The sequence below is a fragment of the Pelmatolapia mariae genome, linkage group LG13, assembly GCF_036321145.2.
Source record: "Pelmatolapia mariae isolate MD_Pm_ZW linkage group LG13, Pm_UMD_F_2, whole genome shotgun sequence".
NCBI classification, from domain to species: domain Eukaryota; kingdom Metazoa; phylum Chordata; class Actinopteri; order Cichliformes; family Cichlidae; genus Pelmatolapia; species Pelmatolapia mariae.
In genome coordinates this window covers 4548639-4576303 of record NC_086238.1, presented here as the reverse complement: position 1 = coordinate 4576303, position 27665 = coordinate 4548639, and the positions used below count along the sequence as shown (strand labels likewise).

Sequence of the window (27665 nt, the reverse complement as noted above, 5' to 3'; positions counted from 1 at the left end):
TTCTGATCCTACCATCCCAATGTCTCTCCATAAATTGAGATTCATCTGACCAGGCCACATTTTTCCAGTCTTTTGTTGAGCCCGTGAGAACTGTTTTCGTAGTTCCTGTCCTGCACTGACCGGACCTAGTTCAGTTGTTTGCATGTGCAAACATGCAAACAAGAGAGATGCTCTTCTCCAAATGCACAACCTTGGTTGTAATGAGAAACTACTTGACTTAATATTGTTTTCCTATCAGCTTGAAGCAATCAGGCATTTCTCCACTGACTTCTGACATAAAAAAGGGATTTTCACCCAGAGAACTCCCACCGCTGGATATTGTTTTTGGATCATTCTCTGTAAACCTTAGAGATGGTTGTGGTTGTGTGGGGAAAATCCCAGTAGATCAGCAGTTTTTTTGAAATACTCAGAAAAGCCCATGTGGCACCAAAATGCCATCTTCGAAGTCACTTAAATCACCTTTATTCCCCATTCTGATTCACACCTTGATCGTGTGAGTGTATATAAACAAGTCCCTTTTTAACATAAACCTGGCTTATCCTAGACTCTTAACCACAAAGAAAAGGAAATGCATCTCCAGTAACAACTGAGAAACATCCCATGACTGTTGGAAGGTTAGTCTAGGAGCTCAAAAGGTGATGTGACAAAAAACAGTAAAGAAAAAACAGGTTGTTATTTAAAGGATTAAACTCTAACTTCCTTTTATCCTCACTGTATTTACATTTGGACCTCATGCTCATGTTTCAGCCGTTTTAGTAACCCGTCTCAAATTGTCCCACTTTTACTTTTGGGGGTTTAGTTAACCTGCACAGAAGTAACGTGAGCACCACTGATTAATGAGGAACCTGTTGTTATTCCTCCTTAAAAAAGGAACTCCTTTACAGTCAGTTGAACTATCATTTTTACTGAGTAGAATTGCCATTAATAGTGTGTCAACTGAAAATGCAAATGATACAACTACTCGCTTTGTGATGCCTGAACAGTTAGACATTTGCATGCTCAGCTGTTGTAATCTTTTTACAAGAACTATATTCAAACTACAATACATCAGTTTTTTTTACATGGTACCTGGCATCTAATTCTATTTAATTGATGTAGGAGGTTATACAATTTATCCCACTAATAAATTCAGAGTTCTCACATCTCTCCTCAGACTTGTCAGGTTTGTGGCTGGGGGCCTGAATAAGTGCAGTGCTGAGGTCATTTGGATGGGTACCTCTTATATTTTGGCTAAAAGTTGTTCTCTTATTAATGGATTCCCAAGCCTCTTACCCCTAATATTAATCTTACAACCAAGTTCCAAACACTAAACATAACACAAAACTATTTTCTTAACCCTGAAACCAGTCAGGGCACGCTTTATTTTGGCCCAAAGACTTAATCACTCTATTGATCTAAAACTCAGACTGGTTCTCATATTTGTATTTTTTTCCCTTGGTTTCCTGTGACAGAAGACTTTACTCACGTTGTCTAGGAAAGTGGTTTATAAGCAAGCTGTAACCCACACTCTAACCGTCCCACAGTCCCATTTTGAGCAGGAACGATCCCTCACCCTTTCAGCTGCACTCCTTTCAACCACAAGAGCTACAGTTGTGGTCAGGTTTGCATACATTCATCATTTTAATGATTTCTTTGAATTGTTTTTTGTTTTTCCCAGGGTGGAGCAATTGTACAGCATACATCTTTAATGACTTTAACCTCCTAGGACCTGGCATCCACATATGTGGACATCACATTTTGGGTTGTCTAGACCAAAATACTAAATTTAGCTCTAGAAGGGCCGGATATCCACTTACGAGGACATTATGCTGCCACTGTCCTATTGAAATTTAAAGCGAATGTCCTCATACGTAATTCTTTGTTTTTACATTCATCAGGTCCCAATCAGCACAAATAGCAAAGAGAAACTAAAAATGCATGCCATGAAAGAGTTTGGGTCTTAGGAGGTTAAAGAACAAGAATTAGATGCACGAGTTTGAACTTATTTTTGATTTTCTCTAATCCACACAGGGTCAAAAGTATACACAGGAGCTCAAATACACTCCCGCTAATTTGTGGACAAATGTCCCTTAGCAACTTGAACCTTGGCTAGGTGCTTTTGGCAGCCATTAATAAGCTTCTGGCATAATTCCAGACAGATATTTGACCACTCTTGGGTAAATTTGGTGGTTTCCTGACACAGACTGGGCTTCTAAGTGTAGACTTCAGAAGGCCATTTCAGAAGTGTAATGTTAGCCCACAAAATCCATTTAAAAAACCAGTTTGGGATCATTCTCTTGTTGGAAAACCTAACTGTGTCCAAGTTTCAACCTTCTACCTGTTGATTTAAGGTGAACAGCTCCAAACCATGATGCTACCCCCACCATGCTTGACTGGTACAGTATTCTTAAGCTTAAAAGGCTCACCTTTACTCCTCCAAACATACCTTTTGTCATTGTGGCCACATATCTTAATCTTTGTCTTATCTGACTATAAAACATTTCTCCAGAAGGTTTTTGGCTTGTCCATGTGGGCAGCTGCGAATGTCAGTTGAGCTTGAAGGTCTCGTCTTTCAGTTAAAAGCTTGTAAATGACATTACTGCTAACCCCACTGAAGAACACGATCAAGCTTTCTATTAAAAAATGTCCGGTTTAAGAATAAAGACAAGAGAGCACGAGTGGTGTTGTGATGTGCCTTTTATTTCCACAGATATATTTTGGCGCGATCAGATTTAACAGCACTGGTAATCAGACAACAGATGTGAACATGCATGGCTGGATGGTGGGTGCTGGAAGCTGAGCGTTAGCCAGGGGGCCACCCCATACTGCGCCCACCGAGAACGTGGATGTGGATGTGGTACACCGACTGGCCTCCGTCCGGCCCATCGTTGATGATAATCCTGTAGCCTTTGGACAGTCCGGCATCTTGAGCACACTTCTTTGCAACAATCAGCATGTGGCCCAACAACTAAGAGACACACAGCAAGAATGAGTTGAAAATACACCCTGGATTAAAGTATTAAAAAGGCAAATAGTTCCCCCTGGTGGTCACTGATAGAAATATGCCAGGGAAATGATTGTGTGAAATTGTTTATAGTTTATTTCACAAGCAAAAGTCATTACAATGATACTTACCGCAGCATCATCATCCTCGGCTTGAGAGAGCTGAACAATTGGCTTTTTTGGGACGACTAGGATGTGAGTGGGAGCCTGAGGTGAGATATCAGGGAAGGCTACACACTGAGAGCCAAAGCAAGAAATTAGAAAACAGAATTAGCCTGTGCACAATCAAAATTGGAAATAACTGAAAGTTAGCTGAAAACAAAAAATAATTAAAAAAATGATAATAACTCAGGTCTTAATAGTACTTACATATTTTTATGTATTTATGCACACCCCAGTATTTTGAGTTAAACACATTAAGGCTGCTTGCTTATTTCAAAAATCATAGTCATGAATATTTGGTCAATACTGAAAATTTTAAACACACATTTTGGAAAAACAGATTTATTAAACTTTAAAAAACAGGAATAAAATTGTCTTTTTTAGGCTAATTTCCATCAACTTTAATTGTAATTTCAGCTCTAAATGAGATGATCATGAGTCACTCTCATTTTCTTCACCACAGCAGATAACCTGCCTCCACCCTATTCCAAGCATCCTCCTCTGTCACACCAACCCTCTGCATGTTCTTCTTTATTAAATCTCATTTCTGTACCTCCTCATCACTCCCAATGAAAAATCTCATCTGCACCTCTAGCTCTGCTTCCTGCCTTTTTGTCAGTGCCACTGTCTCCAAACACTACATCACAACAGGCCTCACTATCATCTTGTAAACCTTCCCTTTCAATCTTGCTGCCATCCTTCTGTCACAAATCACTGAAACGCATCAAAGAAAGCAGAATGGGGCACAGTAATAATGTGTCGACTTCGACAAAATCGCAGCTAAAATTCAACTAGTGGCACAGCCCAAGCCTTAATGTGACACAATGTTTACATGTTTTTGTTGCATTTAAGGCGTACAAAAATGTGGAATCTAAATATGACAGACATAAATTATCTGGAGGTATCAGCTATAGCTCATTACACTGGGAATACAAAGCAGTTCCAAAACTTAGAAATAAAAATATATAATGCTTTTTTTAACGCTTTGATTCCCCATTGCACTAATATCTGCTGCAAATCAAATGATGTTGCTTGGTTACTTTATTGTAGGAATCTCACCTTTTAATTTTCTTTGTCCTGCTCTAGCCTGCAGCAGCTACATGTGTAATGAGTCTGCAAACAGCACTGGAGTGAACCCTGTCACTTCTTGGTGCAAAGCCAACTGTCTGTAACTTCAGACGCCGAGTGGCAGCAAACATGACAAGAGCAACGACACATGATGGCATGCAGAACGAAACCAAAAGCGTGCACAAGAAGCCTGTCGAAATATTTAATAATCTTGCAGATTCATTCATTGTATGATTTCTGCAAGCTCTGCTGCAGCATTTTTAAATGCAAGTAGGCACAAAAACAGCGTTTCTGCAACGCTGAGTTAGCATTAGCTGAACGCCTCCTGCAGGCAGTTGCGGAGCCACGATGAGAAACATTCAGACTTTAAACGTCCTCGTGAATCAAAGTGATGAACGTATACCTGATCGTCCTCATAGATGAGGTTGGCAGGAATCTCTTTGCGTACAATTTTTCCAAATATCGTATCTCCGCCCGGCTTGGCGGTCTGCGCTTTCGCTGTTTCATCAGCCATGTTGACGCAGATGAGCCACGGCTCCCCCGCGCAGCTTCCAGTGTCACTAAAATCAGAGCCGATCTATGATGAGAGCCACTCCAATTCCTGTTAATGCCACTGTACAGAAACCGGCTGCAGTTCGGACAGAGGGGCAGCAGAGGGCGCACGTCCCTCAGTGGATAAGCGTGGACGAAGCTAAATGGTGAAAGTAATTATTTACACCTACTTCCAGATTTAAAAACTTACTACGTTACTTATTTTTCGCAAACACGGTTTCGATAAAACACCCGACTTTAAATAAAACGAGACTCGTGTCCTTTATTCTTTAGTACAACGAAAAACATCGTTGTGCTAGTGAAACGTTAATAAATGCTAGCTTTTACGAGTGCACAAATCCATAGACGTTAGAGGAGCAGTTACACCACACCAAAAAAAACCCCCAAAAACAATACAAAACGTGTGTATAATAAGAAACAGCTGCAACTGCTATCAGGCCGCCGCTGTTAGAAGTTTTCTCTAGCTGCTAGCTTCACTCCCCTATTCAAGACGGCAGTACTTGCCGTCAATACTTCCAGAAAGTTTTTTTTACTCCAACAGAAACCTGTAAAATATCCAAGAAATAGATTATATACACCACAACATTTGCACTTTTGTGTCCGAAGGGAGCTCTCAGCACAAAACACAGCTCACTAGTGCCCCCTATAAAATGGGAAATCCAGAGAGAGGGCGTTCTCAATTGAATTAGTAGCTCAGTGAAACCACTCTGAGTCCTCATTGGCTACAAACACAGCTTAATTTCCAGCGTCGGCTCTGATTGGGCTCTGACATATGTGACGTCTCCCTACGTCGGAAGTGAACACAAGAAGACAACATGGGCACTCGTTTGAAGGTTAGTATGGGATATTATCGTGTTTTTAAATACCTTTATTGCAACATTGCTTGCATGTTACTTGAAATTGCAGGTGACTGGTAGCATCATTCACAGCTGTTCTAAAAGATGCCTGTTTGTGCATGCAGGTTCTGGGCGTTTTTAAAACGCTACACAGGACCAGGATGGTTGTGTTCAAAGATGATGACAGAGCACTGACAGGTGAGTCTGTGAGCAGTATCTTGGACTGATAATTGATGCTTATCAAACAGGAGATGAGTGAACACATGCTCAGCATTCATCAAATGGGTCATTCCTAATGTTCGGTGTCATACGAGTCCCATGAGCGTGTCTCATATTATTAACCCCTCTCTACCATTACAATTTTTACTATATATGCCTAAAATGATTTATTTTTTCAGTGATCACTGATTTTGTTTGACAAACAGCCTAAAATGCCATGTCCCTAGATGTCTTTGTTCAAGTTCAATTACCAGTTTAAGTTATAAATGTCAAAATAATTTGAGTTTGTTCATATCAGATGCACAGCATTTTAATATTCTCCACCAAATTCTATTTTTGTTATTAATAATTTTTTTAAATACTTAAGGACTTTGAATTTTTAAAAAAATAAATTCTGCTCCTGAATGGCCTTTCTCTTTTGAAGATCCTTCTGAATAGGTTTCCCTCACTGTTCCTCTGGCTACATGACTTACACCAACGTTGTACATGATTTCCCTCCAAAAATATATATACACAAGAACCTCTTTCATCAACTCCAAAAAGTTGATTCTTTTCAGCTGGATGTAGCATTTTCAGGGGTAGAAACGTTATATCACTCAATGATGAATGTACTTTCAATTTGCAGAGAGTTCGGGAATGGCTACAATCACAGCAAAGAAAGATGTCCCCTTAGGGCTTTTCACATAAATCCTTGACTTTCCATTCAAACCAGCATTCCTCTCTGTCCAGATTGTGTACATCCTGTCCAATGGCCTATAGGTGTAAATAGACCTCATAGTCTGTTTCGATACTCCTGACACATAAGAGAAAACCCTTAGTGATCCCTTAGGCAGCATTTGTCCTTCTTCTCTCCTGGATAGCCTGGAGCTTTCTTTAGGTGTTTTCTCACCTTTGACATATGTCCAGCTGGGATAACCACGTTTACAGGGCCTTTTTGATGTGATGTTCTTCTGCTTCCCTGGCCGCTGTGTCTGAGGAAATGAGTGACAAAACAATTCTCCTACTGAAAACGCTATGTCCAGATCAACTTTTTGGGATTTCCTTACCTGAATGATTGAGCATGCATCAAGACTCTCTCATAAGCATTTTTTTTCTGTGTTTTATTATGGTTCACCAACATGTTAAAGCATAAAATGTCCACCCTCTTGTTCTTATTTACAGTGTAAACTGATATTTGATGTAATTTTGCATTGTATGGTTGATAAACATGTGAAAATCATCTGGATTACATCAGTAATGATGGCCATGTGTAATAGCAGCATGTACACAGAGTAATAGGAAGGTTGCATTGGAGAGAGAGATATTTTCATCTAATGAGCCTATATGAAACCTTTTTTCTGAGCCTTTTGCTGTGAAGTCAAATTAGAATTGCAGAATTGCTCAGGTGACTCGAAATATGTTTGTTTTCTTCTACAAAGCTGCACGATTAAAGATCAATGAGGAGTTTCGGAAAAACAAAAATGAAACGTCAGAAGAGAACATCCAGAAGGTACAGTGTCTGTTTGTTATTATCGAAGTGAGTCTCGCCACAGTCTTTTAACACCTCTTTTCTCATCTCGGGGTTGCAGGTATTCCGAAACGTTATCTAAATTGAATTTAATTGCATTCATCATAAGAGCATAACTTAATGTCAGTCAGAGCTGATCCAAAACGGTTTCATACTTTCCGAGTCCGACTCTTTGCATCCTCTTGTTTCCCACTGGGATGAATAACCGTGAAAGGGGGGGGAGACTTGGGCTGCTACTTCTGCATTTAAAGGAAATTATTTAGATTGAGATCTGTGGATTCTTTTAAAAAGCATCTAAAGGCTCTTTAAACTTGTTTTGATTTTCTAGCATTTTTACTGTGAAGCATTTTGATATTTGAAAATAAAATTTACTTCTTTTACTTTTTTATAGCTGATTAAAATGGGCTCAGACGTGGACATCGTCCTTCGACAGAGTGTGGTGCAAATGGAACACGTAACAAAAAATAAGCTGTGTATGACATGATTTGTCTTTTTTTTTTTTTTCTTTTATGAAGGAAGTAGCATGTGCATGCAAAGATTACTCATACATCAGGGATCATAATGTATTTACTTGCTAATGATTTTTTTTTTCCTCTGATGATACGATTGTGTTTTTTGTTTTTGTTTTTTTTCTCCTCACTCTCAGTGCTTCGGCCCAGAAAGGACCTTCTGCTAGAAAACGTCCCCTATTGTGACAAACCAAGGGAAAAGTCGTGACGAACCATTTGATAACTTCATGATCACCAGGAAAGAGACTATATATCATTTGTTGCCTTTTCATCTTCAGTTTGGCTTTATAGAAGGAGCATTAAAAAAATAAAATAAAATTAAAGATCATCTCCACACTTTTGATTCAGCAAGGATCTACTTCGTTCTGTTTCAAGGAATCTGTATTGGGAAAACTGGATTGTGTCATTTCATGTACAGCATGTTATCAAATGTAATTGAAACATTATCTGCTGGCTTCTTCATATGATTGAATCAAACAAGGGGAAATATTAATTTGCTGGTACTGTAAAAAATTTTAACTGTTATCTGATTAACTACAAGTATTTACAGAGTGTCCCAGACTTAATTTGCTGTTACAACCACAGACAAAAAGAATCAGCTCTGCTTTAAAGCCGCAAAAAGAATTATCTGTGAAAACCTTTGTATAAAAACCTCTGTGTGAAATATATCTCTAATAAAGGGTACTGTAATTTAAAACATTGTTGGCATATAGCAGATTGTAGATATGAAAATATGGAAATATATTTTACAAGCTTATAGTCTGTCTGCGTAAAACCACATGTCCCACAATGCCCATTACAAACATAAGATGGTTACGTCATCAAAACGCGCTGTTGCTTTGGCAACGTTTGTAACGGTTAGCCTTCCTATTAGCTGTGTAGCCTTCGCTAACCATCGATCTCGATGCCAAAAATAAGGTGAGAATTACTTTATTTTATCATTATAACTGTTTACTGTGATAACAGTAATAATAATATCTGACGACCGACTCGTCTCGTATGGGTCAGCTCGGACACATTATGGGAGCTGGCTGCGGCGGAGGTGCACAACCGGGAGAGCGGAGGTGCAGAGGACAGAGACGGTGGAGAGGCTGTGAACGAGCGGACGGTGCTTCTGATGGGGAGCAAAGCTGGGGTGTGTGTGGGTCACTGATTTCACACGGAAGCGCTTGTATCTTGTTACTGTACTGAGTAAACTCACATCCGTTTATTTTTCAGGGCAAAACGTCCATTCTCCTCAGGTGCTTGGACAGGTTGGTATGATGATGCCTGGGCAGACTAGAGTGCTCTAAACCCCTCTTCATATTCACTATTCAGACCCATTGCAGGGGCAGTTTATACCATGCAAAGTGAAATAGACCTGGATCACGAAAGCTAAAGCTGAACCTTTTACAGTCAATATTTGGCAAAGCTTTCATATGGCTGAAGTGTTGAGGGAGACTGCCAAGAAAGTATTTGGTGTATCCTATTGACATAAGAAAGGAAAACAAGGAGTACCTGGTGGTGGGATGAGGGAGTGCTGGCAATTATTCAAAGGGAGTGGTTAACAAATAAAAAGTTGGGAAGGCATGTAGATCTGCCTCACATAAGGAAAGGCTTATGTGAGGCTCGGCACTAAGGAAAGAAAATTAGCTTGGCAGCAAGATTGAGCTGGAAGGAAGTGTACTAATGAATGATGAGAGACTGTTGAGAAGATGAAGTAGTTTAAAGAGCTAATGAATGAAGAAAATGAGAGAGAGGAGGACAGTTTAGTAAGGAGGAAGTGATGGCAGCTGTGAGCTAAGAGTGGACTCTTGGAGAGTGAGAGGATGCCTGAGAAATGGAAAAGAAGTGTAGTGATTTTCAAGAACAAGCGTGATGTGCAGAGCTGTAGTGACAACAGAGGGATAGAGTTGTTAAGACATACCATGAAGATATGGGAAAGAGTTTAAGCTTGGTTCAGGAAAAGGGTGATGATTGGTGAGCAGCAGTATGGCTCATGTCTAGAACGACCTCTACAGATGTGCCATTTGCTTTGAGAGTGTTAATGGAGAAATATAGAGAAGGCCAGAAGGAAGTGTAGTGTGTCTCTGCTGATCTAGAAAAAATACATGAATGAGGTACTGTAAAATATTTAACCAAAAGCACAAGTTAGTTTCATGAAATCATACTTTGTATAAACACACTTCTTTTTGTCTACTAGAGATGAACTAGCCAAACCAACTCTGGCCTTGGAGTACACTTTTGGCAGACGAGCACGAGGACACAACACGGTAAGTAAATCCTTTTAGTCTTGGACACTTTGCTTTAGTCTCTTAAAAATGAGAAGACAAATGTGGTTATACACCTTATGCTGTATATGTTTTATTTGCGTTAGTAGGAAGGAACTTCCTTCCAGTATTTCAGCACACTGACCACATTAGAGAGTACGTTTAGTGTACTTATGTGGCAGGATGTGCTCATTATGCAAGTAAATATTTTAGTTCTTGGTATTAAATGCTGCTGAAATGTGGAACAAGCCATAGAGGGTTAGGGTTGCACTGGACGTTTATGTACCTTCAGGATAAAGCTGTTATATTCTTCTTTCAGCCCAAAGACATAGCACACCTATGGGAGCTGGGAGGAGGGACCTCTTTGTCAGACCTCGTCCAGATCCCCATCACTCCTGTCACCATCAGGTAGGTCTCTTACAAACGTCCTGCTTTTGAATAGGGGTCAGTATTTGACACATTCACAGTGTGAATTATGTTATGTTATCTTTTCTGTTCAGATTATTATTTGTATCTTTATAATTGGAATCTCCTGAACAGCAATGTCATGCCAGTAGAGAAGAAGAATGTTTCCTTGGTCTGAACCTCAGAGGAAAACCATCTTTCCTTTCCTGTCTTGTTCAGCTGTCTCTCAGTCATCCTCGTCCTGGACCTGTCTAAACCCAACGCTCTGTGGGGAACAATGGAGAAGCTACTGCAGGCTGCACAGGCTCACCTAGAGAGAACCTCCTCCCAAGTACAGAAATCCAAACCTGGAGTCAAACACCAGACTCCCAGCCACTCAGCAGCACGCGTCTTACCTAAAGACTATCCTGTAAGACCTCGTCTCATTACACACACAATTTTATTACAGCAATTTTATAGCTGTGTTACAATTTCTAAATCCACGACTCAAAGGAACTCAACATGTGAGATGAAGCAAATTTCTTTAACCATTTATTATCTAATAATTCTAATATCGTTAGACTAAATTAATGTAACCAAGAACAGGATCACAAGTAACTTCCGTCTCAGCTAATACATAATAGACTGTAAAAAGCACTGAGGGAAAAGGCAGCTCTGCCTCCTCAGGGTTTATGTTGATACAGGTGAGCCTCTACAGTCGATCAGCACAAGGGATGCAGCACAAAGAGACTGCAGATTAATAAGGATGATAAAAAAAACAGTTATCAAAGGGTAAATGTGCTGGTGCACTGAGGCATCTGTAACAAGTTGCATATTTAAAGTGTTTACATGAACTACTCATGCCTCTGGCTTTCTAAAAACTCAAATGTCACAAAGTAAAATGTGCATCGACCTGACAAATGCAACCAAGATGGTGAAAATAGATATTTTGTTGTCAGAGGGAACAAAAGCAAATCTCAACTGAAAGTGTAAAAGTGTGTAAGGCTGGAGCTGTTTCCAGAGTTAACTGTGATTCTGTCAGCAGGACAGAGAGTTGATCAGTCCCTTTCCTGTTCCTCTGCTCATCATCGGCAGCAAGTACGACATCTTCCAGGTAAAACACACTATTTGTACTCTTTTTAAATGATTTATTAAAAAAAGACACGTACACAGAATTATTATTAGATCATAAATTTCAGTAATATTTGTATAAAAGATTTCCAGTTTTCCCATCTGCTTTTCAGGAATTTGACTCTGACAAGAAGAGAGTTGTCAGTAAAACACTGCGTTTTATTGCTCATTACTACGCGGCCTCTCTCGTTGTAAGAATTTTTTTAATGCTCCTGCACACATTTGTATTTAACAAATAATTTTGCACTTTTTCATATATTTTTTATAGGTTGCCTTCTCTAACCACTGCTTTGTATTTGTGTTTGTGTCTCCTAATGCTTTGATTAGTTCACTAGCATCAAATCAGAGAGCCTTATATCAAAAACCAAGAGCTTCTTCTTGCACCTGGCTTTCGGTTTGGAGAGAGGGTGAGGAGGATAAAGCAACATTGAACACAAAGCAGTAATGGGCATGGGCTTTCATTTTAGATTATAGTTTCAATGTCAACTTTAATGTTACCACTAATGCTTGATAATACCAGATTTCACAGTCTCATTGCAGATTTATTTACATTTTTGTACTGTATAAAAATTGTATGATATAGAACAGGTTTTCATAAACAGTGTGAACTTAAGATACTCACTTTAGTTATATAATCATGTGATGGGACAGCTCCAGATAGATATACACACTCAGAAGTTTATAATCTTTACCTTTGTTTAAGATGGAGGTATTAGATATTGCATTTAAAGGAGCATGGCTGCTACTTACAAACAACTGTCATTGTTTCTTGAAGGGCAAATGTGTGTTGCTCTCATTGAGTATTTCAAAAAAAATGTAAAATGCTGTCTATGTTAGGGGTCTGTTGGTTAATGTTTTAGCTGTAATACTTTTTTTCTTGTTCTTTTTTTCTGTGATCAGGAAAACTGTTTCCTCTGACCCCCTCAAGCCGCTCATCATTCCCACAGGCTCTGATTCCTTCGGTCAAATAGGTGAGCACAGCGCCCCCCAGTAGCCAAAAGTAGAAATGTCTTCAAGTTTTGAATAAACTACAAAACTCTGTGATGAAACAAAGCATCTCCTTTAAATCCACCCTCCTTTATTTAACATTTGGTGTGATATTTTATTTAAAATCTGTTAATATAGGTTCCCCACCTACTGTCGATGTGGATATAACGTCTCTCCATGCTAAAAATCCAAAAGACCTCTGGAAGAAAGTGTATGAGCGTGTCTTCCCCCCAGAGGTAGTTAAGCTTCTGGCAACATGTTTGTCTTCTGCAAAATCCAACTGATGTAGACGAACTACTTTTTCTTTTGCGTTATTTAAAAGCATCTGTTCATCTAAACAACTTTGTCATTGCAGAGTACAAGTGAGCAGAGAGAGCTAAAGGATCCAGCCAAAGATCCCCAGTACAGTGAGCCTCAGATTGATGCCATGAGAGCCCAGAAAGACCAGGTAATACATTATATAAGTGCTTGCATTGCATTTATTTTGACAGACCATCCTACTGCAGTCAAGTCTCTTGACTCATGAGTTGGCAGTACGGTGGTTAATCAGTGGTAATCAGAATTTCCCATTCACTTATCTCAGATTCGTGACCCTGACTTTTGTCCTCCTTCTGAGGGGTAGCAAGTATTTAGGAAGATAATAAATCACTAAAGCATTTAACACAAAATGAAGAAGATAAGTTTCTGTGACATAGCACAGTTTCATTTGATAAAGAGATTAGACATAATGGCAGCCCAGATAAGAGAGGCTGTTAAGATATGTGTGTTTATAAAATAATAACCCTACTTAAAATGACAAGCTCGCGGGATACAAAGTTACAAAAGCTCATTAATATATAATATATTAATAGTTAGAATAAAAATATATTGTATATTTCTTTTGTGAAACACTATTAAGGGCAGTCTGAAATTGCAAGGCCGAAATGACAGAAGGACTTCAGTCTCTGGATCCAGAAGGATATCTGACTTCAGTTCAGTTTGACATTATCCGATTTTCCTTATTTCATTTTTATATGACTTTGCAAAGATATCATGTGATGTCTAATTTTTCCATCTCCCAATAGTAAAACATCCTCCAAAAATTCCTGCATCCAAATCCAGATTTGTATTGTTGCCTTCCAGGGTCCAGCTGTGGTAAAAATTCAATGCAAATCTGTTCATAACATTCTGAGCAATCCTGCGTAGCTAAACAAACAAACATAGCTAAACAGACAAATCAAACGAATGACATGGCCTGTTTGGCGTGGGTAACAGAGTTAAAAACTGTGTACGCTGTACAAAATATACAAATGGAGAAACTCGTTTGACATCTTAAAGAAGGTTAATGTTCCAAAGTAACCCTTTGTCCTTCAGTAGTCTGTTTCTAGTAGTGATTCTCTCTTGAAATGAACAGGCTGTAACTTTATATCCTGTGGTGATAAACTTAGAGATTAGCTGTCTTCATTCCTGCCTGCAATAGTGCCACTCTGGAACTTGAACTGCAGTAACCCGATGGAGTCACAAGCCCAAATCACCGGCTGTTATCACTGACTGACTTTCACCTGGCGCTCGTCGTTTCACTCAGCCATTGTGTGGTCTGAGAACTCAATAGAAAAACAGGCTAAAGGTTAATTCCAAATAAGTCTTGAGAAACTCCTTTCTAGACAGCACCCTCTAGTCTGGATTAAAAAAAGGAATCTCAGGAGATCATGGTAGTCAGAACTGACCTCTTTATTAGAGAGACAACACAATGAATTTAGAGATAGGTTTGCAAAGTATAAATGTATAAATGCATAGTTCAGTACGAATACAAATAAAGACCAATCTTAAGAGTTTTAAGCTAATTAACTATAATTCTGTTTTCCCCTAGTTAATGTGTATTTGTTGTAGTTTAGTGGCTTCAGTGTCTTGTGGTTATTTACACTGACATAAAAAAAGAAAGTTTTACAGTACTGCTCTGAGGTGTGAGCGCCTCTGTAGACGTAGAGGTTTTGGCATTTTCCAAGTGTGGAGCATTCAGGTGTGTGCCAGTCGTCCCTGGAGTCAAACAAGGTCAGACGTGCAATGTTCAGCTGGAAAAAACCAGAGGGCTGCATCTCAAACTCGATACGCCAAAGTTGGCGTGTTATATGTTAAAATTTATAACAGTAACATTAGAACAAGATTGAAAACATTTGCCTTTGGTGGAACCTTCCTTCATCTGCATCATCAGATTTAGTCTTGAGTATTTCTTCACAGTAGCGTGTGTTTTTGCATTTACCTGCACTATTTTGATTTTCTTGTATTGCCTCAGTAATATGTGAAAAGTGTTACATCTGTCTGTTTTTCAGGAGTTGGAGCAGTATAAAAGGAATGCAGCGAAATCATGGAAAGGTCTAGAGCTGGAGACATGAGATGTCTTCTGCTTTATTACACACATACAACATGTTATAATGTACATAGGGTATATATATTGTATTTGTTTACTTTTGTATTATATTTTCTGTTGTACTTTTCTATAATTACATAAATAAATGCTGACATTTTAATCAAGAAAAATATAGTTTTAGCTTACCAATAATAATGTTTGTTCTTCCAAACAAATTTATGTTTTTTTTCTTCCCGGCAATCAGTGGTTCTAGGATTAAGGTTACCACAAGAAAACTGTACATGCCATAAACATGCTCATTTTTCAGGTAACATGTTTCGAGTAGTTTACAGAACATCTGCAGATGTTTAAGTGTTTTAATGTGCATGGCTTCATCCCAGTGAACAGAGATAAACCGTGCTGTACTATATTGTGTGCATCAAGTGTAAACATTTAAACTTATTGTAAGTGCTTATACTACCACTTTATTAGGTACACCTGTTAAAGTGCTTTAACACAAATGTTTAATCTGATAATCACGTGGTAACAATGTAAGACATTGAAATTCAAAGAATGCATTTGAAAGAAAGAGGATTTAAGTGACTTTGATCATGACATAGTTGTTGGTGCCAGATAGGCAGGTCGAAGCGTTTCTAAAACTGCTGATCTACTAGGATTTTCCTGTGCAACCATCTCTTGGGTTTAAGGAGAATGTTCTGAAAAAGAAAATATGGCTTTTTGATTGTCAGAATGCCTCAAACTGATAGGAAAGCAACAGTAACTCAAAAAGCGCTCGTTATGATAAGCAGAAGTGCATCTCTGAATGCATAACACGTCAAACCTTGAAGCAGTTGGGCCTCAGTGGCATCATGTGCCACTCCAGTCAGCTTAGAAAAGAGAAACCGAGGGTACAAATCACACAAACTCACCATTGTCTGGATTTCTGCTATAACAGTCAACATTTGGCATAATCAGCAACAAAAACTAAACATGAATCCTGTCTTATATCAGTGGTTGAGTTTGTTGGTGGTGGTATAATTTATTTTCCTAGCACACTTTGGGCTGCTACCAGGTGGCCATCATTTAAACAGTCTGTTGAGTATTGCTGAAAATCTCCATCCCTTTATTATCAAGAAAGCAAAAAGGGTACGGTGTACCTAATACAGTGGTGGGTGTAGGTCATCTCTGAATAGTGAATTTCATAACATAAATGCTTTATAAGCTTAACTTAAAAAGAAGATTTTACCCACAAAGCCGTGTTTGTGGGCTTAGTGACGCACAACCTTGTCCCTGATCTTAAAGCTAATTATGCCCAGCAGCAGCAGAGCAGGCAGGAAAGCGTAGAGGAGAACAAAGTCTAGTGTGTATCGGGACAGTGCGCCAGGATAACCCTCCTCAATGATCTGATTGCCATGGGTGACCACACAAGCTCCTGGCAAAGATGTGGAATTATCTGTAATCACAAAAACACAAAAAAGTATTAAGAGATTTCATCTTCTGAAAGCGCCTTTTAGTCTAAATGACTGTAAGTGCTGCTGAGTGACTTTGACCACTGATCCTGAACCCATCCTTTATAAATCAGTCTTAAAAGGACCAATAGCAGAAAGATCAAATGTAAGACAGATAATTGAAATCAGTTATTTCTAATGATCTTGCAAGCCTTATCCTCTACACTACTCACAGAAGCACTGATGATATTGGCGAATGCCAGTGTTCTTAGTAATACAATGTAAATTAACAAAATAGCATTCCCTCTAGAATAGGATGTTAAAAAATGAACTTACTGCATGTGAACTGGAGACCATGAAACTCCGTGACTATGAGCAGCTCACAGCTGTACTTCTGGAAAGTCAGGTAACTGAGCCACTGAAAGACCTGGGGCATCTGCTGGGTGCCCCTGTTGCAAAGAAGAGGAGAGGAAAGTGAGCATATGTCCTGAGAGTTAGCATTATTATACCTTCATTTTCAATAAATTCTAAATCACAAGTTTTCTAATCATAAAGTTAAGCATATTTGGGATTTTACCTTAGAAAGCCAGATCCCACCACTATCCCTGCAATATTGAGTAGAGCCACTCCAGTGTTGACCATGTTAGGGTCTTGGACCACACCTAGTAGCACCACAGTCAGCAACTCACCTGATGAGAGTGGGAAAAAAAAAAAAAACCAAACATAATATGTGCAACTAAAAGATAAAGAAAGTGGAAACATGGCTATTAAATGCATTTAACCCATTTGTGCCCCCCAAAATAGCACTTTACCCTTTTATTTAATTGGCTTACCTATAACATGCGGCACCAGAACTACAGCAGTGAAACACAGAAAGCGCAAACCTTCCGGATGCATCCCCACTGTCCTGAGAGCAAAGCAAGGCAGAGACAGACACACAGGAGAGACACTGATGACTATGAAACCTAAATCCTTGAGTGGATAAATGTGCTTCTTCCACCGTCAACACAAAAACACATCAAGTTTATGACCAACCAGTAAAGGAAGGAGGTGAAGATGAAGACACTCAGGATGCTGAGGGGCAGGATGTGGAAGATGTAGGCCAAGAACATTTGCCATTTAGTGTAGAGTCCATCCTGACTCTCCTGATCACTGATGGCTCGCAATGCTGGGACTGTGAGTATAAAAACAGAAAGGGTGCAAAAAAAGATAAAAGTGACTTCTGGTCCATTCCATGTAAAATCAACCAAATCTGGAAAAAAAACTGACCCTATTGCTTTATTTTTTAAAGAATAACTTTAGTATATTTAATAGATATAGATAAGATAAATGAATACTGTTAAATATTGATGCCTGCCAAATCTGAGACTGCTTATTCAAGGAATATGATAATGCTGAGCGATTGTGCACATGCACATGTATGTATAAAAGGCATAATGTTGTTTTGCTTGCAGTTTTAACTCTGCATTAAACTGGGAAAAATATGATGATTTCAAGAGTGCAAAACCCAGAAAAATTTCTTAAGTGGAGTTTTACCTTTTTCATATTTCATTCAGTTCCAGTACTTTAAAATATGCATATTATAATGAACAGTTCATTCTGTTCTATTGTCTCATAACTGAAAGCATGCATATGAAAACAAAATATATCAAAAGGGCTTTCCTTTAATTTCCTCCGTAACAGGATGATGACGATTACGGACTTTTGCGATCGCTCCATATTTCAGGTGTTCTTGGTTTTATGCCAAGAGTTTACCAAGACAACTTGATGGGCCTGTTTCTTTAAAAAACAAAAAAGCTTTTCATTGAATCCTATCAGTTGTTATCTCTGAGACTGAAGGTCACAATGATATCCCCAAGGGCAACCTCTGATTGTTTGGGTGTTTACAGAGGCTGACTTCAGCTCAGCCCAATCGTTTATCACATCTATTCTCCTCAGTGTCTGTGAGGGCTGGAGCCCTGAAGCTAAGATTTTAGACTATGTTGATACAGTCATGGTAAAGAGAAAGTATACTCTCTTTCAGTTCTAAGGTTTTATATATCAAGACATAATAAAAATCATCTGGTCCTCCAAATTAGGTAAATACAAGATCAGATTAAAAACAACAAATGACATATTGCACCATGCTATTATTAATTAAACCAAAATGCTGAAGCGGTACATGAAAAACTAAGTACACCCTTACTACTGCCAAAGGAATTAAGGGGGTAAGTAGCAGGTAGGTGCTGATAATCAAATGCACACAGTTAATTAAACATCAGCATGTCCGATCATCCCTATCTATGCCAAACAATAAAGATGTTAGATATAATCTATAAGAAGTAATTATTGGTACCCATCCTTGTAGGAAGGCTTATAAAGACATCATTCTACAGTGAGAAAGCGTTCAAAACAGTTGGCAGCCTTCCCAGGAGTGGACGTCTGAGCAAATTTACTTTCTATGCTCATGGAAACTGCAAAAAACCCCACAGCTGCAATTCAGACTCTTCTGAGCCCAGTTAGCATAAAATAGTTAAAAGTTTACGTTCAAGACAGCACACACACACACACACACACACACACACAAAACACACAAAGAAAAGTAGACTGATCAAGCATGGCTTGTTTAAAAAGGGTTTCCAGGAGAAAATCTCTTTTCTCTACATGGCAGCACAGTGTACTTTAAAATTGCAGCTGAAGACACCACGAGACATCTGGAACAATGTCCTTTGTGGAGATGTTTGGCTGTAAGCACAGTGTCACATTCTGAGAAATCCAAACACAACATATCGACACAAACACCTCCTATTAACTGTCAGCTGTGGGAGTGGAGGGCATTTAATGGCCTATATGATGACACTGTGTGATATGTCAAGTGTTGGTTTTCATCTGAGGTTTATCTCTATTTGTCAAACCTGGCAAGAACTGGAACATTTTTTATTATGTTTTGATAAAACCTTGTAAATGACAAAGGGTGTGACCGACAGTAAGGAAATATAGCCAAGATGATTCATTCATCCATTCCTATCACTGAAACACACATTCCAATAAAGCCTTTTTGGAAATAGTTTTATTTTATTTTATCTATTGATTTTTGTCCTTTTCTTAACCTTACTTTTTCACTCATTAAATAAGTCTCCCAGATATTGAACAAAGCCACTAACGACCAAATTATTTGTTGAACCACAAATAAAAATCATAAATCTCTCTGACATTAAAAATAAAGTGGGTTAAAAGGCGGTCACAAGTCCTCTATAAAAGATCAAGACACTGCTGTGGTTGTAGTTTATAAAATGCTGACAGGCGACTTGGTGCAGATTTTTCTCTCCCTGTATTTGATGTTATCTTAAGCCAAAGCACGCATTATAAAAAACCCCATAAAACTGTTAATCATGGAAATCTATGCGCACACAATATCATACTGTATTGTAGGTTCTCTAGGTTTGTAGGTAAAATGGCACTCAGGTTCATTGAGCTCTGAACAGATTAAAGGTCATGAACACCCAATGATCATTTCAAATATGTAAACTGAAGGATCTCCTCAGCAACTAAAGTATTACTTCATGCACGGTCTTCTAATAGACATTTTTTCTTTCATGTATTCTTATCTCCAATAGTCTAAACACCTTTAACATCCAAGATTAAGCTAGACTTTACACAGTTTTGCCAAAGGTGACAAAAGTAAGTAAGAAATTAAAGTGATTTTACAACTGAATTAGGGGGAAGTGGCCTCACACACAGCTGTGATAAACATGCTTCATATCCATTTCTCTGAACTAACAAGTATCCACCTCATGTGGCTATTTATTAAGTGTTGTTAGAAACATGGACAAGAGATGTGCTGTAACGTCACATAGATTAAGTGAATGTATGGACAACAAGGTCGACATTCATATTTTGTCTTTTGTCTTGTCTAATTATTATTTTCAGCATTTTATACAGTTAAGTCCAGACATTTTCAAACAGTGGCGCATTTTTTGTGATTTTGTTTCGGTACACCACCACAGTGGTCAAACAGTGCAATTCAGTCAAGATGTCATTGAAGTGCAGATATTCAGCTTTAATTTAAGGGTTTGAACAAGAGTACTGCATTAGCTGATTAGGAATTAAAGTCAATTTTAGATATTTTCAGAGGTTCAAAATTAACTGATACCTAGTCCCTCAGTGTTTGTGTGTGTGGGTTTTTTTTTCCCCATAAGCAGATAAAAGAATCTGGAGTTGATTCCAAGTGTTGAAACTGCATTTATTAGCTGTTCATTGGATCTGTCTGTCCAAGAGAAGGAAGCCATCATTGTGCTGAAACGAGAGTCAGTACTAGCACTGAGCAAAGCTGCTTCTGAGTTATGTTTTCATTTAGTCTTTGAATAAGAAAAAATCATGTTTTCAAGTTATTGACTCAAAGTTTCTATCCAGCTTCCTCTTTTTTTTTTCAAAACTGTCAGGCAGCATCCTGGTGTTTGGGACGTGCAAATGTAAATTTACTAATTCATCCTGGTGAGCAGATGTTTGGTGTTGATGGAACTCACAGAGAGCGACGGCATTCAGCATGCCCGTGTATGGTGAAGCACCAATGCTCTGATAGATTATGCCGATGCGGTCCTGCACAGCACCCTTAGTGACGTCAATGTCTAAATGTATGACGAAGAAGGCCACAAACAGACCATAAATCAAGTTCTGGGATAGACGCATCAGAACACCCATCCTGTCTCTGGACAGGTTTCTTGCTGTGCGCCTGCACACAGAACACAGAAAGCCAAAATTAATGAGCAAATTTTTTACCTACTTATACCCTACAAAAAAAATCATCATGATGCATGGAAGTAATCTGTATATGTCACATGTCTTTTATAAAGCAGCACACTAAGTGACATTTGTAATTTGTACCTGGAATATTGTGATCATATTTCTGTTTTAATTAGTGATTTATGGGTGGTGTGTACAATCACACTGACCTGAGGAGAACTCCAAGTTTGGCAGCACCGCTGGGTGACTCTTTGCTCTTAAAGGGGATGGCGGGCTTGTCTGATCTCTGCAAGCTCTGCTCCATTTTTTCCAGCATGCTCTGGTAGATGGTAGACCTCTGATAGGCTGAAGTGATTTCATGCATGCGAGTAAATGTGGCTGCCTCCCTCTCGCTGCTGCGTGTGTCCACTGAGGTGAAGTCAACTGTTTGACATCAAATTGAAATTTTAATGTTCCTGCTATGGAAAAATCATCTTTTTTTAAAAAAAATTATGACTTATAATAAAAACACAACACCATACAGTGTGCATATCATACTGTACCATAGATGTCAAAGGGGTTGCAGTACTCTGGACACTCATATCCACATTGGCTGAAGAAATCCACCATCTCTTCTGTCTGTCCACAAAATACTAGCTCCCCACGACTCATTATAGCTATCCTGTTGAACACCTTGGAGGTAGACACACACAAAGAAACAATATTATTCCATCAGCATGCGACTTTTCACAAAACATTCACTATCAAAGGATCAAAGACTCATGTGTACAGTGTAACCAAAAAGTTTTCTTAATATGTGTCTAATATATGAAGTGGAGTAATTCTGATAAATTAGCTGTGAGTTAGATAAATATAGTTGATGTCGGCACATAGGTGTGAAAAATGCAATTCCATCCTTCCTTAAAGGAAGTTTGACTCTACAAGCCATTCTTTCTCTTTTTCACCAGTTCTTCTCAAAAACTCACCCTGAAGAGCTCAGAGCGTGGTTGGTGGATAGTTACTATGACGATACGGTCTCTCCTGGCCAGCTCTGCCAACAGCACCACAATCTGATTGGCGGTCATGCTGTCCAGACCAGTGGTCGGCTCATCCAATAGGATCACCCCTGCAACGACAGCATCCCAATGACATCACTGCTGTCACTGCAGGTTTGTCATGCAGTGAAACACTGAGAATAAGTGAAAGGCAGGACAATAACTTTTTCCTTCTAAGTAAAAACTCTCAGATGTACTTTTTATTAAGTGGCACATTGCAGGACTCTCTGTGGAGCCGACTTAACTTGCGGAGATAAGTGAGTTCTCTTTTTTTTTTAGTTAATTACTCTAATTAGGACAATTAAAAGATTGGCTCTTCGCATTATGAAAGCAGAGTGGAATTAGCAGATACTTTAATTGTGAGATTAATTCATTTCCTGGTTGATTGGAGAGTCACCGAATGGGAACTCCTCATTACTCTGTGTGTGACTCTGTGTGTGTGTGAGTGTGTTCATGGGCATTTTAATCCTGAATGAGGACTGAGACCCTCCATCCTCCCCAGAGGACTGAAGTCCTGATAAACTACACCTGGGATACACACACACACACACACACACACACACACACACACACACACACACACACACACACTGAAGTGGGCTTCTGCTCATTCCCCTTGCGGTGTGATAACCCAGTCCTTTATTACTCTTCTCCATCTCTCCCTCTGTCCCTTTTCTCTGTCTCTTCTTACTCCTGTCTCACTTAGATCCTTTTGTTTTTCTCCAGTGTGGACTTCAAAACTCTTCTGGGGAGAGACAGGTTATGTGGTGAACTTTCTACTGTTCTCATGCTTCTGATCCTTCTGCCTCACTCTGCTGCATTCTCCCACAGTCGTGCGAAAAAGAACGTTTTCACGGGACTATATGCAGTCCTGTTTTGGCAGTTTGCTAGTCTGACAAACAAGCAGCAGCAAATCTACAACAGAATGACTGAAAAAGAAAATAATCAAGGTGGTGCAATGGCCCAGTCAAAGTTCAGACACAACCTCACTGAAACTTTCTTTTTCACATGACTCCACCAAAGACATATTTTGAAACATTTTATGAAAGCATGTTATATATAATCCTTTTCCTTTATGTGCCAAAGTCTTTGAAAATCACTTCTAATCCCTCTTATTATCTATTTTACATCTATTAAAAGTGAAGATTTGAGTGATTGATGACTTTTACTCTGCGTCACCTCGTTATTTTGATTTAAACCGACAGCAAATGTTTGCTTTGGAGGTAACAGGTTGGTCACAGATGAACTTGTGTAAATCTCCTCAGGTGTATCTGAGGTGCACTGGTACTCACTTGGGTCCTGAAGTAACTGACTGGCAATGGAGACCCTTCGGCGCTCACCCCCGGAGATCCCAGGGAAAACCTGACCTCCGATAACACTGTGGGCCACATGACTCAGGCTCAGCTCAGCCATCACTGCTGACACCTACAGGGGAGCCAGAGGTCAAGGTTTAGGTGAGACAAGAGTTACAACTATTAGCAAATCTACTAAAAAAGGGCCTGCAGGAGATATCATACATTGATCAGCTAAAACATTGGAATAAAATCCCTTTATTATTATGAAAAGATCTGCTGTGAACTCTTCAGATAATCACCCTGCTCATGGGAACAATACTCAGAAAATTGCTCAGGGGTTTGAGTCTGACCCCAGCAACAATCTACCTAGTCTAAAAAAATAATGTTCAAAAGAACAAGAAAGAAAAAACTAGAAGCAACCAGCACCAGAAAAAACTCAACTCATCTTGTTTCCACTTTAAACTTACAGGATCCAAAGGACCCACTGCTGGTGCCAAGCACCACATGAGCTTCATTAGACCCTGATGAGTGTATTTGATAGCTCCACAAGATTAGGAGAAGAAATATTTTCCTGTTTCTACAGTTTGGAAATATTTCAGAGCGAGGGACTCAAACAAAATATTAGGCTGAGAATAACTGACCTGACGTTCTTAAATGTCAGGTCACGTCCTCTTTTTTAAAAATGGGCATTTACAGCATTTATGTGCTGTAAGCAAAGAGATCTGTAACAAAATGTAACATATTCTCAGTCATGTTGATGCTGCACATGACTCTCTGTGAAGCAATAACTCAGTCATACTTAACTAACCTAAAATATAAAACAACACAGCAATGCACCTTCTAAGATTAAGCTGATCATCCAAATAAGCACTGAAACTGTTTGTGTGCTGACATCATAGTGGATACTGACATCCATCAGCCTGTAATTTTTTGTTGGTTTTTTTTTTTTTTTTTGTATATGTTCTGTAGCAGGCAGAGATGCCAGGTTTAAGAAAATAATGAAAGAAATGCCCAGACGCAGCTCTAAAGTCACCTTTTTCTTGATAGCTTCAGCCGAGTGTTTCCGCAGGGCCAGCTGAGCTGTGTAGGTCAGAGTTTCCTCCACTGTCAGATAACTCAGCAAGTTATCGCTCTGGAAAAGAATGGCAGAAAGAGAAAACAGGGCATTAACAGAAAAGAAACTCCACAAAAACAAGACACTGTAAATTGTGATTTGGCAGCCTTATACTAGAAACTGCCACCGTTATTCCTCAAGGAGATGGATTAAGAAAACACCTCAGTGTTTCTCTTGAGTGGTCATCAGTAAACAAATGGAAGTATATGTTTGGACTGGATACTTTTATGTCACACTCTCTATCTATAGCATCTTTCTAGCGCATCCCTATACAGTGAGCATATATCCTCACAAACGTCTATGTTCATATATGCCAGTGCGACCCATCTGTAATATACCTTTGCCTCAGATGTGTGCACACGCACAGGCACAGGCGCATGACTTAAACCAGCTGAACCTGCTGCCTGCTTCAATTAACACATGGCGCCTCCCAATCCCACTTCTCCTTATTCTCTCATCTGAATGACTTTAATATGAGGAGCTCATATCACCTCCTCATCTACAGCTTAGCAGGGGAAGTTAATGACGAGGCTTAGAGAGCAGAAGGGGGAGCTATCAGCGAGAGGGGAGAGATGATTTGAAAAGAAGCAAGGCTGGTTTTAAACCAGTGTTTTTAATTCAGGCTTTGGATACACTTGAGCACCTCTCATTGCGAGATTACATATATGAGGAGGCTATCAGGGGTCTTAAGTTAATTTCATACGGAGGCCAGGGCAGCTTTTCAGGAGTTACTGCAGAATGTTCATTGAGTTTGTGGTGGTTTGTACAACCACAGGCAAAACTAAATACATACAGGCTGTGTGCATGAGGCCAGCTGCATTTGAAACTGTAGTGGAAAGTTTAATGAGTGTTTGTGTGAACTACAGGAAAGTGAAATGTGCATGCACTTATTTGCTAATTACTTTAAACTCTGTTCAGTCTCCCATTAATCATTTGTCTAACACGTCCACTGCTGGGTTTCAACTTCTGTTAAGTAAGGTAACGCAGACTCACTGTGTTTACAGCATGCACATCAGTCATGCTTAGTCACCACCTCAAAGGACAATTATGAAATGGGAACAAATTTTCCTTGATTAGAAGAAATGTAATTTCATCTGCTTTGACTTTTTGCTTGTTATCCATCTGATTGTTAGCAGGATTGCTCAAAAAGCCACATGTCATTACATTCTCTTGCCAGTGGTTGGGATTGGGCCCATCTTTTAAATTTCATTTGGGTTTCAATCCATGAATTCTTTACCATTGTGAAGGTATGTCTAACTACTATGCACACACTGACACTCTAATGGATGCACTGGAGTCAGTTTGGGGTTCAGTATCTGTAATGTTTGGTGAATGCCTGTGGACCCTCTTTTGGCTTGTGTAGATGTAGCTGGAAATTATTGTATTTATTTTATTTTAGCCTTACCCTTTGATTAATGCCATCCACTCGTGTGTAGCGGTCACTAGTTAGGATACTTTAATTGGATTGAAACCTATCTGGTGGATATCTGAGGGTGTGCGAGAGTATGCAACTTAATAAATGTAATAACAATTAATAATAAACTTTAACAGTAATAGAGGAAGTTTTTTGTTGAACCGTTCCTCATTCAGGTGTGCAGTGATTTTAAACCAGGGTTCAGTATTTGCACAATGACACTTTGGCCAAATATTGAACGGGAGGATCCAGTGATCGAACCACTCGAACTCCTGACCCCCAAAAAACTGATGTTGTGAAAGGATTAGAATCCGAAATTTGAGCAAAGTATGGAGGTCATGCAGTCTTCTTTTGTTTCTGTGTATATTATTACCATTTAAATGTGCTTTTTATGCAGCTGTTTAAAATTACACAGTAAATTGTTTATAAATGTACATGTTTTTTTGTAATAAAGCAACAGAAAAGCGTATGACGAGTTTAAAAATGTCAAAATTGATATGGTAGTTAAGGATATTAAGCAACCCAAGGCTTTTAATAACTTAAACAGAGAAACAAGTTTCTTATAAGTGTAAATAAAAGTCTCTTAATTTAACTTAAACACATTTATTATGTTATTTTAACATTTATTGTATGTATGTAATACCTATATGTAACCTAATAGTTATTAACACATAATATTTTATATGTTTATAATATTAACACATATAACACTATGTAATATTAACATTAATATTACTTTTAATTATTTATGAATGCTTATTATATCAATATTATATCAATAGAAATGTAATACTGGGATAATAAGTAAAAGCTATGAGTTAAATCTTGATGGGCATTTCTTTGTGTTACCTGCAGCACATAGGAGAAGCAGTCCTGATACTGCTCTTGCTTCAGTTTTCTACCATTAACGAAGACTTCTCCCAGCAGCGTGCCCTGGTTCCCAATCCGCCCTGAGATGGCATCCAGCAATGTGGTTTTTCCTGAGCCTTTATAATGAAAAGTGCAGATAAAGACACATATGCATAAAAACACTCATGATTTAACTGATTTTTAATGCTTCCTGATAAAAATGTTGTATTTCTTTTTCACTTTAAACATTTGGCTCTTCGATTGAACTGAACCTCGAACCTGAGTTGCCCAGTATGCCCATGATCTGCCCACTGTCAACATGAAAGGAGACATCATTCAGGATCTGACGAGTCCATCGTTTCCTGTAGGAGGGTAAGTCCCACCACGGACCCACACGTTCACTGTGAAACACACGTATACATGCACACACGAGAACGAGGACGGTAGTTTTGATATTAGTATTTTATTTTTTTAAATTAAATCAAATTCTCTGAGTTTGTTTTTGAGTTTCTCGTGTTGGTTGTCAGCAGCACTTACCTGACTGTGTAGGAGATCTTTCTGACACTTAGAGAACAGGTGGGCTCTGATTGCTCCTCTCTGCTGTTTCTCCACACATCTTTCTTCACCTCCGCCACAAACCTGAAGGACTCTTGTACTTTCCCGTTCTGTGGCTCCTCCATCTGCATTGAATAAAATCTGTTCATGTCTCCTCCAGGTCTGTGTCAAATCTGTTTCACATCAGATTGTTCATATTGTTTCAGTCCCAGACTTTGTCTTCTGCGCCTGTTGCCTGCACACAGCAGAAATGTGAGATCAGTGGTGACTCTCTGGAAGCGTGAGCACAGCAAATGTCATGTTATCTCAGAGAACTTTGATC

At 39.0% G+C, this 27665-nt stretch overlaps 4 protein-coding genes across 4 annotated transcripts; 2 read left to right on the top strand and 2 right to left on the bottom strand.

Annotated features, from left to right (window-relative positions):
* Positions 1-2658: 2658 nt before the first annotated feature.
* hint1 (histidine triad nucleotide binding protein 1) lies at positions 2659-4770 on the bottom strand. The gene is made up of 3 exons (XM_063491570.1): positions 4616-4770; positions 3115-3219; positions 2659-2947 (listed from the first exon to the last, which is right to left on the bottom strand). The coding sequence occupies exons 1-3, from the start codon at positions 4724-4726 to the stop codon at positions 2783-2785; spliced, it is 381 nt and encodes a 126-aa protein (XP_063347640.1). The 5' UTR covers positions 4727-4770; the 3' UTR covers positions 2659-2782.
* A 746-nt stretch (positions 4771-5516) lies between these two features.
* lyrm7 (LYR motif containing 7) lies at positions 5517-8537 on the top strand. Its single transcript, XM_063491770.1, has 5 exons — positions 5517-5597; positions 5726-5798; positions 7238-7308; positions 7718-7799; positions 7973-8537. Exons 1-5 carry the CDS (start codon positions 5580-5582, stop codon positions 8041-8043), a joined length of 315 nt encoding a protein of 104 aa, XP_063347840.1. The 5' UTR covers positions 5517-5579; the 3' UTR covers positions 8044-8537.
* Positions 8538-8634: 97 nt separating this feature from the next.
* Positions 8635-15200, top strand: dync2li1 (dynein, cytoplasmic 2, light intermediate chain 1). Its single transcript, XM_063491479.1, has 13 exons — positions 8635-8753; positions 8844-8970; positions 9054-9088; positions 10018-10087; positions 10404-10492; positions 10709-10898; positions 11514-11582; positions 11713-11790; positions 11927-12006; positions 12500-12570; positions 12725-12822; positions 12942-13034; positions 14896-15200. The coding sequence occupies exons 1-13, from the start codon at positions 8740-8742 to the stop codon at positions 14956-14958; spliced, it is 1077 nt and encodes a 358-aa protein (XP_063347549.1). The 5' UTR covers positions 8635-8739; the 3' UTR covers positions 14959-15200.
* A 526-nt stretch (positions 15201-15726) lies between these two features.
* On the bottom strand, positions 15727-27492 carry abcg5 (ATP-binding cassette, sub-family G (WHITE), member 5). Its single transcript, XM_063491872.1, has 14 exons — positions 27326-27492; positions 27068-27189; positions 26789-26925; positions 24445-24543; positions 23409-23541; positions 22048-22187; positions 21625-21754; positions 21292-21505; positions 20866-21071; positions 17396-17534; positions 17194-17267; positions 16938-17049; positions 16697-16809; positions 15727-16365 (listed from the first exon to the last, which is right to left on the bottom strand). The coding sequence occupies exons 1-14, from the start codon at positions 27490-27492 to the stop codon at positions 16181-16183; spliced, it is 1971 nt and encodes a 656-aa protein (XP_063347942.1). The 3' UTR covers positions 15727-16180.
* Positions 27493-27665: the final 173 nt, after the last annotated feature.

What these genes read in the sequence shown, in the direction of transcription:
- lyrm7 (XM_063491770.1), top strand. An exon ending in CAGAAGAGAACATCCAGAAG is followed by an intron (nt 7,309 to 7,717) that starts GTACAGTGTCTG and finishes ACTTTTTTATAG; the next exon opens with CTGATTAAAATGGGCTCAGA. An exon ending in CGTAACAAAAAATAAGCTGT is followed by an intron (nt 7,800 to 7,972) that starts GTATGACATGAT and finishes CCTCACTCTCAG; the next exon opens with TGCTTCGGCCCAGAAAGGAC.
- abcg5 (XM_063491872.1), bottom strand. Translation starts at nt 27,492, where the DNA reads ATGAACAGATTTTATTCAATGCAGATGGAGGAGCCACAGAACGGGAAA. An exon ending in CAACCCCTTTGACATCTATG is followed by an intron (nt 21,506 to 21,624) that starts GTACAGTATGAT and finishes GATGTCAAACAG; the next exon opens with TTGACTTCACCTCAGTGGAC. An exon ending in TTCACCTCCTTCCTTTACTG is followed by an intron (nt 17,268 to 17,395) that starts GTTGGTCATAAA and finishes CTTTGCTCTCAG; the next exon opens with GACAGTGGGGATGCATCCGG.
- dync2li1 (XM_063491479.1), top strand. An exon ending in TGATGGGGAGCAAAGCTGGG is followed by an intron (nt 8,971 to 9,053) that starts GTGTGTGTGGGT and finishes TTTATTTTTCAG; the next exon opens with GGCAAAACGTCCATTCTCCT. An exon ending in GAGCACGAGGACACAACACG is followed by an intron (nt 10,088 to 10,403) that starts GTAAGTAAATCC and finishes TTCTTCTTTCAG; the next exon opens with CCCAAAGACATAGCACACCT.
- hint1 (XM_063491570.1), bottom strand. Translation starts at nt 4,726, where the DNA reads ATGGCTGATGAAACAGCGAAAGCGCAGACCGCCAAGCCGGGCGGAGAT. An exon ending in TCATCTATGAGGACGATCAG is followed by an intron (nt 3,220 to 4,615) that starts GTATACGTTCAT and finishes TTTGGCTCTCAG; the next exon opens with TGTGTAGCCTTCCCTGATAT. An exon ending in CCGAGGATGATGATGCTGCG is followed by an intron (nt 2,948 to 3,114) that starts GTAAGTATCATT and finishes TGTGTCTCTTAG; the next exon opens with TTGTTGGGCCACATGCTGAT.